The sequence below is a fragment of the Ochotona princeps genome, chromosome 20 (genome assembly GCF_030435755.1).
Source record: "Ochotona princeps isolate mOchPri1 chromosome 20, mOchPri1.hap1, whole genome shotgun sequence".
Classification (NCBI taxonomy): domain Eukaryota; kingdom Metazoa; phylum Chordata; class Mammalia; order Lagomorpha; family Ochotonidae; genus Ochotona; species Ochotona princeps.
Window position 1 is genome coordinate 35,694,116 of NC_080851.1, and position 18,177 is coordinate 35,712,292.

General features: G+C 41.4%; 1 protein-coding gene across 1 annotated transcript in view; it reads left to right on the forward strand.

Annotated features, from left to right (window-relative positions):
• The first annotated feature begins 6,409 nt into the window (after positions 1-6,409).
• The window catches only part of AGMO (alkylglycerol monooxygenase), a 297,295-nt gene continuing 285,527 nt past the window's right edge, over positions 6,410-18,177 (forward strand). Inside the window, exons 1-2 of the mRNA XM_004582474.3 lie at positions 6,410-6,752; positions 8,068-8,198. Coding sequence (XP_004582531.2) covers positions 6,627-6,752; positions 8,068-8,198 — 257 coding nt within the window. The 5' untranslated portion in view covers positions 6,410-6,626. The remainder of the gene's footprint in view (positions 6,753-8,067; positions 8,199-18,177) is intronic.

An 18,177-nucleotide genomic window follows, 5' to 3' on the forward strand; every position in this document is an offset into this window, starting at 1 on the left:
AAACAAGATGGGGGCAAATCAAACTAAATGCATTCATTGCTGAATTTTGTGGATTTTTGAAATATTCTTATACACCATTCATCTCAGGGAGACATATGTGGGATTTGATGTTTTCTGAAGTTCTTGAACAAGAGAACTTTCTCTTTGCAGTGCATCTCATGAGCTATTTGAAGAAACACGCTTGAGACCTTCCACCTTCTTTTATTGTGCACTGTGTGTCTGGACAGATTCCAACATTGACTCAGAATCAATCCTTGAAAGAGAGAGTTACATGCATTCTGACACTGTTGTGTGTGCAGCTCTTGTGGTTGCTCTTCCGTCATCGACTACTGGTCAAACAACCGTGAGGTGTATTAGCTTGATGGGATTTTAAAGAAATAACTTCTGAAACACTATTTATTTTTTTTTATGCTCTGACCTCAAGTGCATGCCATAAATTTCTTTAAAGATCATGTTCTACCTGATCTTGGCCTTCTAAGTCATGCAGAGGACTTCGGCCAAAAGTAATAAAATCCTATCTGAGAAAATATATACATATATATAGAGAGATTTGAGTTTCATATGCTCCGAATGAAAAGTATTAATGCAAAAGATTTAAAGACTCTTGGAGATAATGCCAGCATTTCACAAAACACACAATTGGACTATTTTTTTAGAAAAGGGACTTCAAATATATAAAAATAAGGAAGCAAGGGGAAAATTAACTTAGCCTTGTGACATTGGTGCAACAGTATTCCACAAATGACGGAAGCAGTTAGCTAAAAACAACAGTGCGCCCGGTAAGCCCCAGAAGTAGGTGGAGTGACTGGAACACTCTGACAAAGGAAAACAAGAGGGAGTGTGAACACTCTGGCATTTTTACCATTAAGATAAGTATTTGTCATGCTGTCTATAAAATATTAATTGGACATTTATTACAGTTACTTCTATAACGAAATGACTTAGGTCAACGTTATAAAAGTCTACTATTTTTATTTTTGTGTTTCAGCTGCACAATATTGGCTATGCAAAATCTGATTTTATATTAAAAAAGAATATTTCTTGTTCATGGCAGTATAGTTGCCATGACTGCACATGCAAATAGTCCCTGTGTTTAGCTCGTAACTATTTTTGTCAGTACATTTTCTTTCTATTTAGAGGTAACATTCCTATTTGGAGCGCTTAGTCTGATTTATATCACCAACTTCCAGAAATCAATTAACTAGGGTGGCTAGAGGTTTCTCTCACCATAAGTTAGGACACTGCCCCCTCCGGTTTGTCCGTCACAGTAAACAACAACTTCGCTCTTTCAGCGGCTTGCTGTGGTCATGAAAGTCTCCTTGTCTCCTCTTGGTGTCTCATTCCCCTCACATTATCGGCCAGGAAACCTTGCGGGCTCTGCCAATAAAATAGAGCCCAAATCACCTCCCATGTTCACTTTTAATGCACCTATCCTAGTAAAGCTCCAAGCATCTCTTTTCTGGTCTTTATGAGTCCATTTTGACCAGGCTCCTGGGTCTAGCCTTTTCACTTAAGTTGATTCTTCAGGCAGAATCTACAGCCATTTTCAAAACCTAGCTGGATTCTGCGACTCCTTCATTCAAATATCTCCAAAACATGAGATGTGCACTAAAATGCTCATGAGACTCTAACCAGGGAACTATGCTGTGGTACAGCCTGTAAAACTGCCAACTATAAGGGCAATACTTTTTTCATTTTTGCTTTTATTTGTTTGTATTTTATTTATTTGTATTTGATTTGAAAAGTGGAGATATGCTCAGAGAGAAACAGAGATACAGATGGAAAGAGGTCTTCCGCCAGCTGATTTACTCCCCAAATGGCTGCGACATCTGGAGCTGGGACAGGTGAAAGCCTGGAGACTAGAGCACAATCAGATCCTGTTATGTGGGTGACAGAGATTCTAATACTTGAGCCATCATGTGTTCCTCACAAGATGCAGATTGGCAGGAACCTGGGTCAGAAGCAGAGGAGACGGTATACAAAGCAGACACTCCAGCACGGGATGTGGGCATGTCAGGCAGGGATGGAAGGACCTCTCACCAATGCCAACCCAGTTGTGAACCTAACTTGTGAACCATGCAATCCATGTGTGGTCAGGACCAGAAATGAGAACTGAAGCTGACAAAGACCCATTCTTTTCAGAGCCACTTTGCCCTGTAGGGCCAGTGGCAGGAGAGGAATTTTGGATCATTCTGGGGGCAAGAATCATAGAAATGATAAGAATTAGAGAGAAAGGTCCTGGTCCCAGAACCTTTTCTCTAGACAGAATCTCTTTCATTCCATTTATTAAATGTCCCCAAAGCAACAGCCACATTTGTGAATGGGTATGCCCACAACTGGCTCTGGGCACTCACCAGAAATAAAGGCTAAAGGAAGATTTCAAACAGCCTTTTAAAATACCTGGAGCAGAAGACAAAGAGGATAAAGCCAAGGAAAGGAGACACTCCCTCCTTCAGTGGCCACACCTCTCTGAGAAGGTGCAGGTGCAGCACCAGGAGCTCACGGTCCGTGCCTTCTTCCACCAGCCCACCTTTAGATGGAAACATGATCCTGAACAGCCTTCTGCTTTGTGGTGCTTCTGGCACTGGGAGAAGTCCCTGCAATGCTTCTTTGATGGTAAAAGGTATGTGAAAGAAGCCACACTTACTCCTGGTTCTCTAAGAACATTCTTTATTATTATTATTATTATTACAAAGTCAGATATACAGAGAGGAGGAGGAGGAGAGAGAGGAAGATCTTCTGTCTGGATGATTCACTCCTCAAGTGAGTGCAATGGCCGGTGCTGCGCCGATCCGAAGCCAGGAACCAGGACCCTCTTCCGGTTCTCCCACGTGGGTGCAGGGTCCCAAAGCTTTGGGTCGTCCTCGACTGCTTTCCCAGGCCACAAGCAGGGAGCTGGATGGGAAGTGGAGCTGCTGGGAGTAGAACAGGCACCCATATGGGATCCCAGCGGGATCAAGGTGAGGACTTTAGCCACTAGACCATGGCGTTGGACCCCTCTAAGAACATTTTTCAAAGAGTTGTGCCCTGGGAAACTAAGATTCTTGTAGGCTTAGCTGTTTTAAATACTCAGAAAAGTTACAGAAGCAACACATTTCAGGAAAAATGAGGTGCCATGGTAAGAAATCAACAGACAATAGGAACCATGAACTGCAAGTGTGAGAGCAAGCATTTAGGACAACAAATAATGTCACTGCAGAGCTTGACGTAGCATTAGAAGGAAGCTACAAACTGTGCAGACAAATATACCTATGGGTAGGCTGGGGAATATTAGAGAATATAAGGGAAGACAGAGATGAAAACAGAGACCATTTGAGTCTGATGATGTGGAAGACACATGATTTCCAACAGAGATGAGTCACATTGGCGAGCACATGTGAGGATGTGGAAATGGGGCACATATGATAGACAGAACTACAGTGGTGGAAGACTTCCCTAAAACACAGTGAAAGCTCAGGTTTAATGGTGGGGGGGTTGTCTTCATGACAACCTGTCCAGAAATAATGAATTAAAGTTATTTGATTCAAAAGGCACAAAATATCCTTCAAGCAACCCGGAGGCAGAAATTGATAACTTAGTAAAATTGAAAAAATAGGAGGAATGAACTGAGGCTTACTTTTAATCTGAAATATTTGATGCAGAAGGAAAATGCAGATTTTCAATACTCAAGTCTCTCTCATCCAGCTTTCCTCACCAAAAAAAAAAGTTGAGGAAATGGTTAAAAGTATTCATAATTTTTACATGTTGAGGCTGAGCAGCCCTTGCCTGTGGGCTCTATGAAGATGGTGATTACAGAGGGTCACCCAGCGAGAGGTCTCAGACATCCGCTGATTCTCACACTCTGTTGCCTGATTCAGGGAATGGAACTACATGTTTCTCTTAATTTATCTCTCACTTTGAATTACCATGATTATTATTATGGTTTGACAGACAAACAGAAAGATCAGCAGACTGACAGAGCTCTCCATGGCTGTTCCACTTTCCAAACGCTTACAAGAACACTACTGGGCTCAGCTGTGGTCAGAGCTAGGAACAGAATCCAGCTCTTCTGTGAGAGTGGCAAACATCCCACTACTTAGGTTAGCACCTGTTGCCTCTCAGTGTGCATGTTAGCAGGAAGTTGAAACTGGGAGCAGACAGGGACCCGAAACCAGGCACTTCAATGTAGGGTTTGGACTTACAAGTTAGGGTGTTGACTGCTGAGCCCAACGCCTGCCAAGAACCTGAATATTTACTTTGTGCTCTTGTTCAGCATTGTCATGAGTGAGCCAGGGGCAGTTGTAGTTGAAAACACAGTTTGTCACCAGGTCCCTGTAAACTAAGAAGGTTGTGTGATGTGGGTGGATTTTGCAGTGCCAGTTACTACAATGTACAGCAGGAGTGGCGGCAGCAGCTCTGCCCTGCACCTGTTGTTTTGCAGGGCTGTGGCTGGATAAGGACACCTGGCAAGACCATTCCTCTCGCATTTTCCATTTACGGGGCTGATCTGAAGTATGTTCCAGAGCCTAACCTTGGGAGCAGTAGCCACTTCTCACCTATTTTAAAAAGACACTTTCTTCTTGGTCACTCCCTCACAACTGCAATTTCCTGCCATAGCTGATGGTTCTTTATAATAAAAAATTGTGTGTGTTGCCTCTAGGCAACAGATATCAATATTAGCAGACATCCCTAATCAGTTCTTCTTTTTTTTTTGCAAGCCAGATCGTTATTTTCAGTGATTTCTGAATCTATTTCAAGCTGCCTCATCAAAATTAAAAGCAAGATTGTATTTCTTTTTTTTTTTTTAAGATTTATATATTTATTTGAAAGTCATGGCTTCAGTGAAGGGGGAGAGAGACACGATCTTCCATCTGCTGGTTCACTCTGCAGTTACTGTGGGCAAGCCTGGGCCAGAAAAAGCCAGGAGCTTCATCCAAGTGTCCCACTTGTGTGACAGGGGCATCCTTTGTTGCTTTTCCACATACATTAACAGAAAACTGGATCAAAAGTGGAACAGCCAGGATCTGAGCCAGAGTCCCTCTAGGACACAGGTGGCAGTTCTACCTGCTGTGCCAGAATATTGGCCCCACTTTGGAGTTTTAGGAGAATTAATTTTTGAACCTGAGATTCTTACATTGAGCTAATGTGGATGAGTGTCAGAACTGAACTACTTGGGCCATCTTCCGCTGCTGTTTCAGGGGCGTTTGCAGGATGCTGGATTCCAAGTGAAGCAACTAGGAATCAAACTGAGAATCCATTATTGGAAAATATGAAAGGTCAATGTGACAAGTCACAGCTTAACTCAATGTCCCACAACACTGCCCCCTATATAATTTTTTAAGGTTATGTAAGGATTGTGTGTGTCCATGTTTGTTGTGTTTCAAACAGAAAAACAAAATCACTTGAATATTTAAGAACCAGAACTTTCATGCAGGGATGATAGAAGAGGAAAATAACCATGTAGGAATAAACAGGCAATGTAGAGACAGCTATGAACAGAAAGCCACCTGAATCTCGAAGCTGCAAGGAGCGTTCTGTTGATAAACTCACACAGTTGTGTAGGCAGCCTTGTCACTCACCTAAAAGGTGCAATCACTAAATCCTTCTGGAAGCCAGGCTATTACCTCGCAACAACAGTTTGGCAGCTTCTCCATTCAGGCAGTCCATATAGGATGTCACTGCCCGGAATGCCAGGAAACAAACTAGATTATGTCATCCACCAAATGCCAGTAAGTTGGTCACAAACATGCAGAAGCAATCATGATTCAGAGTCAGAAATAGGCAATCAGAAGCCCAACACTTGGTGCTCACCGCTTTTTAAGCTAATATTCCAGGACATTAACCTTGTCCCTACAGGAAATATGATTCAAGGACGTGATACAAACGGAAGCCCAGCACCTTTACTTGCCTTGCGGCTGTAGTCATCTTTAATGCAATCAAAATTACCTTCCTTGAATCAAAACAAACACATGCTGGCACTGTCCTTCCTTCAGTGAAAAATCAAGTGGACTTTGAGTTGATTTTCTCAACCATTATTAAATACTAATTAGACAGGCACCTCTACATACATATTCTGTCCTCATTAGAGTGTAGGCTTTGAATTTAATCAATCCAGACTGAGTTCATAGGTCTGTAATTAAAGATCCCTTTCCCTGTTTTCTACTGCCCTTCACGTTTTAAGACTTGTGTTTCAACATGATGTGAAGACATTTTTGTTTCTCCTCCCATGATACGACTTGAATGTTGACCTAGTTTTTCAGTGTGAACTTTCACCTGCGTTTTCGCTTTTTGGTTTCCTTTCACTTCCCAAGACACAACCATGACTTTTTTTAAACCTCTTTTCTGTTTTTTTTTTTTTTCCTTTGTTAGTGGAGCTGTTCTGTGCACCTGTGACCGGAATGTGCACACAAGTGCCCGCCCCCACGCCGTCCTGCTGGGGCGTCCTCTGGACTCTGGAACGGCCAGGCTCCTGTGTTTACGATATCTGCACAGTCTGCTGTTGGCTGTGCTCTCTGTGGAGCTTTGTTTCTGGCTCTTCTCAGACAAAGGTCTTGTTCTCTGCTGTACATCTCATCTCCAGGGTTCAGTTTCAGCTTCCACGGCAGAATCGCTAATATTCTCCAGCGAGCAGGCTCCCAAGGGCAGAGATGAGGAACCCAGGAGTCGACCAGCTCGGCTCCGTGTCGCAGGGCTTCCGCGTGATGTTTTACATGCTACAGCCCAACGAGACGTCATTTCAGAGCCTAGAAGAGGTGCCCGATTACGTAAAGCAGGTGAGCCCTTTGCTGAAAGAGGCTACTCTGGCTCCTGTTTCCATGAGGTTTTGTTCACCCTCATTCCTTAAATGATTGAATTTTCGTATTCAACTCTAGGGAACTAGAAGTTCAAGCCCAGATGCACAATCCTGTTTCTTTTACCAACGCCCTCCCGTTTGGGTCCTGTGGTAGGGGAAGATGAACTTCTTAGAAAGTTTTCTTGGACATGATGACATTGAAAAGTCATCTGCTAGAAACTCCGTGTTGTATTTACGGCAGTTTTACTTTAGAGCATTTAGCAGGTGCACCCACTCAGGAAAGTTTGTTTCCTCTGTAATTTGGGGGCTGTTCTGCAGAATGGAGGGCACACAGCTTGACTGAGTTCAACTCTGGCTTCTGAAGTTTGAACCTGCAGCAAGTTTGCTTTGAAACTCCCAAAGTATGCAGAGTCACTTTTCACTGCTGTTTCCTGGCTGGGATTGAAAGTGGAAGTATCCAGAATTAAAACCTGAACACTGAAAATTCCCCGCCCTGTCACAGTGGTTCCTGCCGCAGTTACCAGGCCAGGCCAGAAATAGACAAAAATGATATCACATGATCAGATCTTGGGAATCCTGGCTAGAAAACTTCAAAACTCATGATTAATTCCAAAATGAAGAAAGCCCATCCATTTTGGAGGATTTGATGTTGTTCTTGCTGAGTTTTGAAATTAAAAAAGTAACACTCATGTCTTGTTGTTTATCTTACAACACTAAACTTAATTGAAGTCCGAGACATTGAGAGTAGAGACTTTAGCATACCCACTGGTATGTGAAACAGAATCATCGCAGAATGAGTGAAATTTGACATTTTAAACAACATGTAAAATGACCAATTGCTAGAAAAGTCTTTCCTACACTCTCAGCACCATCATTAGAGATATGTATGACAATTTCAGCACAAAAAGACTGGAATTTTCTGTATCCAGAAAGACAGCCTCATGAAGTCGGTGTAATTCAGAGAATTAGCTGGTTACATAGGCATTCTTAGATATAACTTCAAACACATCTCCCCCGATCTCACTGTTTTCCTGTCATAATTATTACAGTCCTTCACTGTAGTCAGATTTTACATCCAAATCGAGGGTGGAATTTGAGCACATTTGGTGCTTGTGTCCAAAAGGACTGAAGTTTTTTGTGTGTTGGGCAGGCAGTGTTTCTGATGGTTGTGTGTACCCGCTGTCCTATGGAGCCTCTGCCAAGGAGCCTCCCAGTCCTGGAGTGACTGATGAGGAAAGGCAGACTAACTTCCTCCTGAGTGTTGCAGCACCTCTTTGCTTTGGTTTCTTCTCTAGGCGACTCCGTTTTTCATTTCCTTGATACTGCTGGAGCTGGTTGTCAGCTGGATTCGTCGAGGGAAGCCCCCAGGCCGCCTAGATGATGCTTTGACATCCATGTCAGCAGGTGTTCTGTCACGACTTCCGGGGTGAGTTTGATGGCTAGGCACTCCTGAGTAAGTCGAAACCCACTGAGTTGGGGAATAGATGGGCGTTCTTATCAATGTTGGGCTGAATATGCAACTCATTGATTTCCTGCGTTCGTTCAAAAAAGTCACCTGAATTATTACTTGACTTGATTACTGAGTCGATAGCACCTCCTCACCTGGCCTACCATTGGCTCATCCCTGAACTGTGGTCTAGTGGGTTATTGCAAACTGCGTTTTACATCAGCCAAATGTACACACACTAATTCCTGGCCTCTGGTATTAATGTCTATCTCAAGGAAAGTGTTGTCTGCCTCTATACTGCCCCGTATCTAGTGCTATCCCATATGTCCCTGTTACTACCGCTTTTTCTATGCCTTTGTTCCTTAGTATTTGGTTCCTTTGTACCGTCTCTCTCCACTGCTACTCCACATTTGCACCATCAGCATTCAGTGGAAACCCTGCACTGATTCTGTATTGCACGAGGTGAAGGTATAACTGTCTTTCACAGATAGAGGATCTTTCCCATCTAGCATCCACTCTGGTCTTCCACCTGCTGTCCATTTGCTCAAGATCTACTTACAATTGCTAACAGGCCACCTGTACTGGAGATACTTCTAAGTGCCCCAATCTGACTCAACCAGCAGATCTGAAAATGGATATTACACTGTCCATCCAGCTTATATATCCTCCAATCCTACATTAGGCACTACAACCCTCCCACTCCACGGAAGCTAGCATTGCCTTTAGAGAGAGAATCATCAAATGGCATGATACCAGTCTTCTTCCCCTCTCCCAGTGCCATTCCTCCTAGACCGCAACCATCCTGAGAGCAAGAGTGGTGTGTTGTCCTCAGAATGCTAGCAGGGATGATGGCTGCCTGGTACATGGGAAAATGTTCACCAAAAAGTTAGGTTCTGTTAGTGTCATGAGGGTAATGGAATTGGATGGAGAAGTGGCTAAAAGATAGTAAGCAGTAAATTACCTGCTTTTTTGTTTGTTTGTTTTATGAGAGTGAATGATGACCGATGACGCAGGAGATCAGTGAAATAGAAGGAATCTTGGTACGTTAGCATTTGCCACTGAGGCAGAGGGTGAGAGAAGTTCCGGAAGAAGCCTGTGCTTCGAGCTGAGCTGTGTTCTCCTGCCAGTTGCCCACCCACTGTGTGTTTCCTGTTTTAAGAACTTTACTTCTCATCAGTGCTCATAGCTTTGGAATGTCTCTATGAACCACCCACCCAGAAACCAAGGTCGTTTTTTTCAAAAAAAGGTATAGCTTTTTGAAAAAATGTGAGATGGTTTCATACATATTCTAGATAAAAGGTAAAAATCTAAAAGTAACATTCTTGAATAGTGGTACTTTGAGCAATGTCAGTTATTTGCTATGTAGTTGTGGTCCTAATAGTAATGCTAATGACTCTGAAAAAAACTTACAGATTTGCATATTGCAGTGCCAATCTGTAGAGAATAACATCTCGAATTGCTTACATGTAGTTCCCAGATTGTCCTAAGTAAGAATTTAAAAGTATACATGATTTCCTCTACTGGAATGTGTCCCTGGAGTATAAACAAAGAATGCATCCACATACTCAAGAGATATCAAGGCTTGAGTGTAGATTAGCCACTGAAAAATATTCAGTAGGTTATTTGAGCTCATTTTGAGAAAGTTTAGTGTAAGCCTTATAGAAATCGGATGACTGATAAACGTTAAACAACTCTTGGCAACCTACGGGTGCCTAGTAGGCGCAATGGTGGCCACAGATCCCATCATCGTAGGGCAGTCACAAAGATAGCATTTAGAGTGAGTGATTTGGCACTGTTTTTACTTTTTGAAGTTAAGTGAAATGGGATTGCTTTCTTAACAAAACATGATGAGTATCATAAAACTAAAATACGTTTATCATTACAGGAGCAGTGTAACCTCAAATAGGTCACAGTTATCACAGGAAATTAAGAATTAAAAAATATGTTTTTTTTTCTTTAAGTTAACTACTTCTCAAAAGGGGAGGGCAAGTAAGAGAGAAACTAAGAAGCCAAAACAAACCAGACTTTCCAGCATAGAACAAAGTTCTTTTCCTTCACCCACTACTCATAACATTTCTTAAACTAACACAACTGTTAACTCCACTGCCCGTTCAGCAAAAGGTAAAGGGTTATGAACTTGAATTTGGTGAATATCTTCTATCGCTGTATTTATTTGAAAGCAACAAATTATTCCTTTTTTCTCTCCTCGATATGAAGAGTAATTCTAAATTGTGAAATAAAGGATTTATCTATCCATGTTTTTTTTCTCTGAAAGATGTCCTATCGGGCAAGCTATCCAAACAGAACATTTTAAAATATTAGTGTGTTGCTATTAGCATGGAAAAAATACACCAAAACAGATATAAACAAAACCAAGAAACTGCTCACAAAAGAATGAGAGGGGGAATTCACCATCCACTTTTAAAACAACATTTCAGCTGCAGTCCGAGTGTGAAGGGGATTCCCTGTGCAAATCATTAACAGCTGAGGGTTAGATTAACACTGTGTCGATCACATCCTCTCCCAAGGACTGCTTTCATTTTCTACACTAGTAACAGGGGCTTTAAATACGTGATTGCAAGAAAACTGGAGCTATACCTTTGGTTAATCCAGTTACGCGGAACTGCGATTTGGCTGATCATTCCAAATAGGCACATGGCCTTTGACAAGAGAAGGTGTAGAAACCAGTGAGAACATATTGTTCCACTTTGCTGTTCAGGTCATGCAAGTATCCCAGGGGATTTTGAGGAAAAACAATGTTTATCTGAGAATCTCAATTTTATGATTACATAAAATTTGAAATAGTTTAAGGAGTAGCAGGGTGATGACTGCGTCGGTAGGAAAGATTCATGCGGAAGCTTTCAATCTTTATGTAAGGGAGCGTATTAATCACGGGTAAAACTACGTGTTGTTTATAAGCCTGTTGGACAGAGCACAATCTGTAATAAAAGTGTGTCCTTAGGATCCCATCATGGGCAGCCATGCGTCTGTTTCACTTTTCTGAAATCCTGGAGGTAGCCTGGCCAAGTTATAAACACATGTGTCTGTATACAGAGAATCATGTGCAATCTGCTTTTCTATCAGTTGATTGCCACCCTACAAAAATATGCTCGATTGAAGAACATATTTACCAAATCAGCTTAAAGAAATACATACTTAGAACTTGTGAAATATAGTGCTCCTGATTTCAATGTTAACGACTGAAAAATAATCACATCTTTCCTTCCCCCACTGCTTGCTTAAGCGGAACTCAATTTCCAATCCTTCATTAGAAGGCCGGGACTTCAATTTGTTACTTCCTCCCAATGTCTCTGCTTCCATAAATTGCATCCTCCCCAGAGAAGTTGTAGTCCCGAAATAAATATCTACAGTATGTTTGTTTTTAATGGGTTCATTTATTCTGTTGAAATGGCAGATGATAAATCAAATTATGATAGGGTATGGGGATAATTTAAATAGGTATATTCTCAAATAAATTTGGGACACTACCCTTCTAATCCCTGTGGGTACTTGCCAGGTTTTCACATGGCATTAGCACTCCAATGTTCAACCATATATACGGATGCTTTTACTGGCCAGGCCTGTCGTGGAATGTTCCTCTTCTGACAGGAAAGCTTCAATTTATGAAATATAAAGCCAAACAAAAAAAATTAAAGAGAAGGAAATTGAATTCTCTGAAACGCTTTTGACTCCTTGGGGGTGATGCAGGGTTTTTGTTTAGGCTGTAGCCTCAGCGATGACCACAGAAAATGAGCACACAGTGCCTTGGATGACAATTTTCACTAGCAGTTTTTCATTGTGCAAAATGAATTGAAATCACCATTCTAACACTTGAATATTGAGTACAGACCATGCTTTATTAACTGAGAAAATGAATTTTAAGATATAACTTGCAAAGAAAATAAGTTTTAAAAGCCTGTTGGCTGAAATACATGTGCTAAGGAGACTGTCTCATTTCCACTTCATAAAGATTTACTATTAACAGCAAACTCTCACAAAATGCCTTGAGATTAATCTTGTCTGTCTCATGAATGTAAGTCTCACTGTTAGTCTGGACGTGGCTGCTTATTCAATAGAGTAATATATTATCCTGCAGTGTAGAGTAAAGCAAATTCATTTCTTGAAAATCTACCTTCAGTGCATAAAACTTTAAGCTTGACGTAAAAATAAATGGATTTTTGTGACAATGTCTTACATTCCATGTCATAGCCTCCTTAAGAAGCTGCAAAACAAGTTTTGCTTGCAAAAGATAAGAGCTGCCTTCTCGCCCGTGTTCTTGCCAAGGCAAGTCAGTATTCCACTAGATGGAGCAAAAGAGGCAGAAGCGCTGCAGTGCAAGGGGCTGGTCCGAGTTTACAATTTGGAAATAAATAAGGAACACAGTTTCTCAGGGAGATTACATACACAAACACACATATTTGTATTGAGTTATTTGTATAGAGTCCAATCTATTTACAACTTTCTGGAATTGAAACACTGTTTATCTCTTGTAAATACTGACACATTTTCTGTTTCATAAAACAAGATGATTGAAAAACATCAAGTTTGTTTCCTTCAAGTAGCAGAATCTGACCTCATCCTGCAGTATACGGTTACAGTGGCAGGAAGGAGTGTAAACTGGCACAAGCGTGTACCACCAGCTGTCCTTGGAGAGCTGCTTCGAGTTTGTCACCGTCTGCAGTGGAAGCAACACATTGCATCTCACCATGCTCTCAGTGCTTAGAACACAAGAACGTTTGAGAAGCAGTTTCACAGTCTGTTCTGTCTATTCCATGCACATCTTCAATTCAGCATTTTAATGCGAGATACCAAAAGACAGGGACGCATACAGTGTCTGGTACTGTTCTTAGCGGTGAGTAAATTCCAAGCAGAAATAACTTGGAAAACATATTAGAGCTGTCATGTAATTTTTAATCCCCGAACATTTTTATGAATTATGTTTTAATGTCACCTGATTTTACTTTTACTTTTTAAAAGCAACTGAAAAGCAACTTACTACTTTGTCAAATTTTAAAATAACTACATATTTAAGGACACATTTCTAATGATGGAACACACAAAGAATCAACTAACTGGTTAGAGAAACAGATTGCCTTTCATTTACCAAAAGATGTCCTTCAGACCCAAGACAAAACAATGTATTTCACAGGAAATTCATAAAGAAAACAGGACAGTGAAAGCAAAGTCTCCAAGCACCTGGGGCCTGATTAGAAGGTCCTAACATCCTTTTATAATTCGATGATTTACTTAGTGTATTTGAACTTAATGAGAGAGAGGAATCTAGCATTAGAACACTTGAAAAAAAACTTAGGAAAAAAAGGATTAAAAGATAAATTTGCTTGAGCATAAAACTGCAAATGCACAAATCCACACACAGATTTTTTTATCCAATAAATATTTTTTGTTTGTTTGTGTTCCTGATCGTTGTGAATACCCCCAGTTTTGGTAATCCGTAAGGAGGCTCACTCAGTGCACAGACACTCACACACACGCGCACACACACACACACACACCACACACACAGTGGGTCTGTCTCTTGCTCCAGCCAGGAGTGTAGAGTGTAGTGGTTTGAATCCTCCAGTGAAGGCTCACCTGCTGGATTTCAGGGTGTGAGGACGGGAGGTTGAAAGAAGAAGGGGACAGACAAAGGAGAGGCTCTGTGTTATGACTCTGGTCCGGTGAGAACAATTTGGAAGAATGTTGAGGCACCATTTCCTTCCCACAAGTTAGGGTGCAGTCTGATGTTGATGTCCCAGCTAGGACTCTGGGGTGAGCTGCCTCTCTTTGTGGGCACTGTATGGCTCTCTTTTAACATGGAGATCCTGGAAGAGGATTCAATGCATCCTCCTGAAGGGATGCCTGGGCTGTAATTCACCTGGCATCCCCACTTTTTCCTTTTACTGGGAGGAATGCTTGGCTGTACGCTGAAGTGTGAAAGGAAAGGGAAAAAGAAAAAGAAAGAAAAAAAGCAAGCTGGATTATAGTCTGTCATGTGTATCTCAGCTCGATTTGTGTCCACCTAATAAGACAGTTGACAGAATCGTAAATTGGGTGTCTGCTCCAGACCTGACACCTGTACAGGAAATAAAAATGGATTTCCATTGCAGGCAGGTTCTCTTTGTTTTATAAATGGAAGTCTTTCAGGATCTTTGTTTTATTGGGGTCTGGGCATCTTTCTGCCTATTCTGGTTGTTCATGAAACTGACAAGGAAGAGAACAGATTGAATACACAATGTTACTGACTATGCCCCTTAGTGAGGACTGTGCTTTCTCTCTGGTTTCTTTAGCTGTCTGCCCACTGTCCTTCCTGTGTCCACAGTGAATGCTTGGATCTGCTTTGACAGACTATACTGCCAGTTTACATTAAAAGAACTATCTAGGATAGCCACATTCTGCTGCATTTCATACCTTGCAAATTTTTCTTCATAGATTTGTCGGTTTTAGGCAGTCGCTAGGGACAAAGTTGCTGGTGATGTTTTGTTTTTAAAGATTTACTTTATCTTTACTGGAAAATCAGATACATGGAGAGGAGGAGAGATAGAGTAGAAGATCCTCTGTCTGCTGATTCCCTCCCCAAGCGACCAGAACAACTGGAGCTGAGCCTATCCAAAGTCAGGAGCCAGGAGCTTCTTCCAGGTCTCCCATGCAGGTGCAGGGTCCCAAGGCCTTGGGCCTTTCTTGATTGCTTTCCAAGTTTACAAGCAGGAAACTGGATGGGAAGCAGGGATGCCAGGGTTATAACTGGTGCCCATATGGGATCCTGCTGTGTGCAGGGCGAGAACTTTAGCCACTAGGCTTTTGCATCGGTCCACTGGTGACATTTTTGATTGTTACAGCTGATGTAGGAATGAAGAATCCTGAATTCAGGAGACAAGATTCACAGCAACACTAACACCACAACAACATCAAAGCGGAGAATCCTTGATTCAGAGAGATGGTGACATTGATATACATCACCCTTTATTTCTTTATCCAAAGCTGGAGTTATATGTGGGCAATGAAAAACAATGTTCAGATTTCATAGTCCGAGTAAGTGTTTGTGCAAGATAACTCCTACACCAAAGAATTATCCTGTTTCAGGCCATTTTGGTGGCACAGTAGACTAATGTTCTGCTTGTGGTGTCAGCATCGCATCCCATACGAGATTTATGTCAAATCTCAGCTGCTTCACTTCTGGTCTGATATCCTATTTATGGCCTTGGGAACCCTAAACCCACATGGGAGATCCAGACCCAACTTAGGCCATTGTGGCCTTATGGTGAGTGAACTTGAGGATGGAAGATCTCTGTCTCTATGTCTCTTCCCTTTCTGTAAAATCTCTCTCAATTGAAAATAAATCTTAAAAAAAAATAATTTTTCTGCCCACATAACAGCATTGATTGAGAAGCTCTGGGCTAATGCAAAAAGTTACCAACCAAGTCAAGGAGCTTTTTAATGGGATTTGTTCTAGCCCCCTGTCTGGATAGAAAGTTGTAAGGGCAGTTTTAAAACTATATTTAAAACTATTCACTTATTCCTCGCCGTTCCATACTACTCCTGTTAGAGATCTCACGCCCATGTATGTGGGAATCCACAAGGACTTCTCCAAGCTGTATCCACACCTTGTCAGATACAGGAGGTCGCACCCCTGCAGTCTGTCCCCAGGAGGATTTGACTAGAAAGAGATCCACGCCTAAACCCTGGCTGGGCAGCACTGTCAGAGGCACAGTAACTTACACAGCAGGTCCCAGGCTGTGGCTATGGGAGGATTCTGCAGGGGCTGTGCCTTTGGTCAAGGACTTGCTCTCGAGGACAGAAATGTTCAACGCAGTCAAGCAAGTGCACATGGACATCAAATCTTCAGTGTGATGCTGCTTAGTCCTGCCCAGAACAGAAAACATTAGATATGTCTAGAAATGATGTGATTTATTGCCATTGTGATGGAACCCAATGGCTAGTTTACCCATTAAGTTGTCATAGCACTCAAACTCCCAGAAGTTCTTTTAAAGTTATTAAGGAGGAATTAGAGTCATATCAGAGCTAAGTTTAGTAGTAAAAATTTTTAAAAAGTTTCTCCAAAACATCTAGCAAAATGGTGTTTCTGACATAAAATGTTAAATTGGGTATTAAATAAATTCCATAACTCTATCGATCAGAACTGCTTCTTCAAATATTCTTAAATTTAAATATTTAAGACTTTTCTCAGAACTTTGAGTCCCAGGCTTGTTATAGGCTTATCAATTAATCGTCATCAGGCAGAATCGACAGTTTATTTTGTATTCCAATAATTAACATGGAAGAAAAGTTCAATTCACCCTGGGTTAGAAAAGTGATAAGGAAAATGTTTCTCTTCAATCTGGTTGAAGTCTGACCATAGAAAATTTGAAATAAAAAACCTACAGTTTATAAACTTAAAGCACATTAGCATATTTTTGGAAATTATTGAAAAGGAATTTGCAGGAGGTAGATAAGACTTCTGGCACCTCTATCTTTTAAAATAATCATTCATTTTAACTAGTATTTTGTTGCGGAATGCAAGAGAAATCACACTGGATCCAAGTGTAGGTTGTTAGGAGGAGTCTTTCTTTCCCAACCTTGGTGACAGCAGCTCCCACTACACTCCATGAGCCACTGATCCTGGCAAAAGTCAGGAGTGACAAAAGTCAGTTGGTTTTTTTGTTTGTTGGTTGGTTTGTTTTTTTAAGATTTATTGGAAAGTCAGATATACAGGGAGGAGGAGAGGCATATCTCCTGTCCACTGATTTCAGGTCGCCCACTTCGGTGTCGTATCCCAAGGCTTTGGGCCATCCTGGACTGCTTTGCCAGGGCACAAGCAGGGAGTTGGATGGGAAACAGGGCTACCGGGATTAGAATCAGTGCCCACATGGGATCCTGGCACATGCAAGATGAGGACCTTAGCTGCTATGCTGCCATGTTGGGTCTGAAATTCAGGGTTTTTAAGCTCTCATCCTCCAAACAAATTTAAAGCCACACAGTACAAACAAGGCTTCAGGCAGGCAGGGAGTTACCAGAGCCCAAAGTTTTCCTATAGTTAACTAACCTAACACAACAAGAGGCAGGAAGGGGCCAGGTACCTCTGGAGTAATTCCCATGTTGTCAGTTGTGAATGGTGCAGAAGGCAGGAGGGGCAGGATACACTTCTAATGCCTTCAGTTAGCTTGAATGGCACCAGAGGAGGTAAGAAGGGCTGTCAATTAACCTGACAATGCAAGTGTGAGCCATCAATGGCTGCACCTCATCACAGTTTATAGTGTATTTCTAGAGAAGGATTCTCCCCAATCCTAAATTCTAGTTTTTATTCTTTACAAAAAATGTTGAAATTTTATGAAATTGCAACATTTTCCAAAGAATTATATCTATGAAATATTGAACATGTATGTGTGCATATAAGAAAGAGAGAGAGAAAAGAAATATCAGGAGAAGAGAGAAAAGAAAGAATGGAAAAAAGGAAGGGAAAACAGAGAGTATGACATTATACAAGAAATTTTAATCTAAAGAAAAATTCATGGAATCAACATAAGTTAAAAAGATTGATTCTATCTTTATCTGAAAGGTAGAGTTAACGAAGAGAAGTCCAGAATGAGAAAATCTTCCGTCCTTCGGTTCACATCCCAAATGGCCACTGATCTGGAGCCAGGAGTCTCTCTCTGTTCTCCCACCTAGGTGCAGGGGCCCAAGGACTTGAACCATCCTCTGCTGCTTTCCCAGTCCATAAACAGAGAGCTGGAACGTAAATCAGTGCCCATATGGATGTCAGCGCCATAGGCGGCCCTTAAAATATCAGTGTATTTTAAGACAGTAGGTGATTTGTTATCCACTGTGAAAAATAGACATCTGTAAGATTAGGCCCTTGATTCATTCCTTATAAAGGTCATTAATGTGTTGCTCATCAAGATTTGGAAGGGACAATCAGAAAACAGGTCATAGTTTTACTACACTTTTGTTGTATATGTGCAAT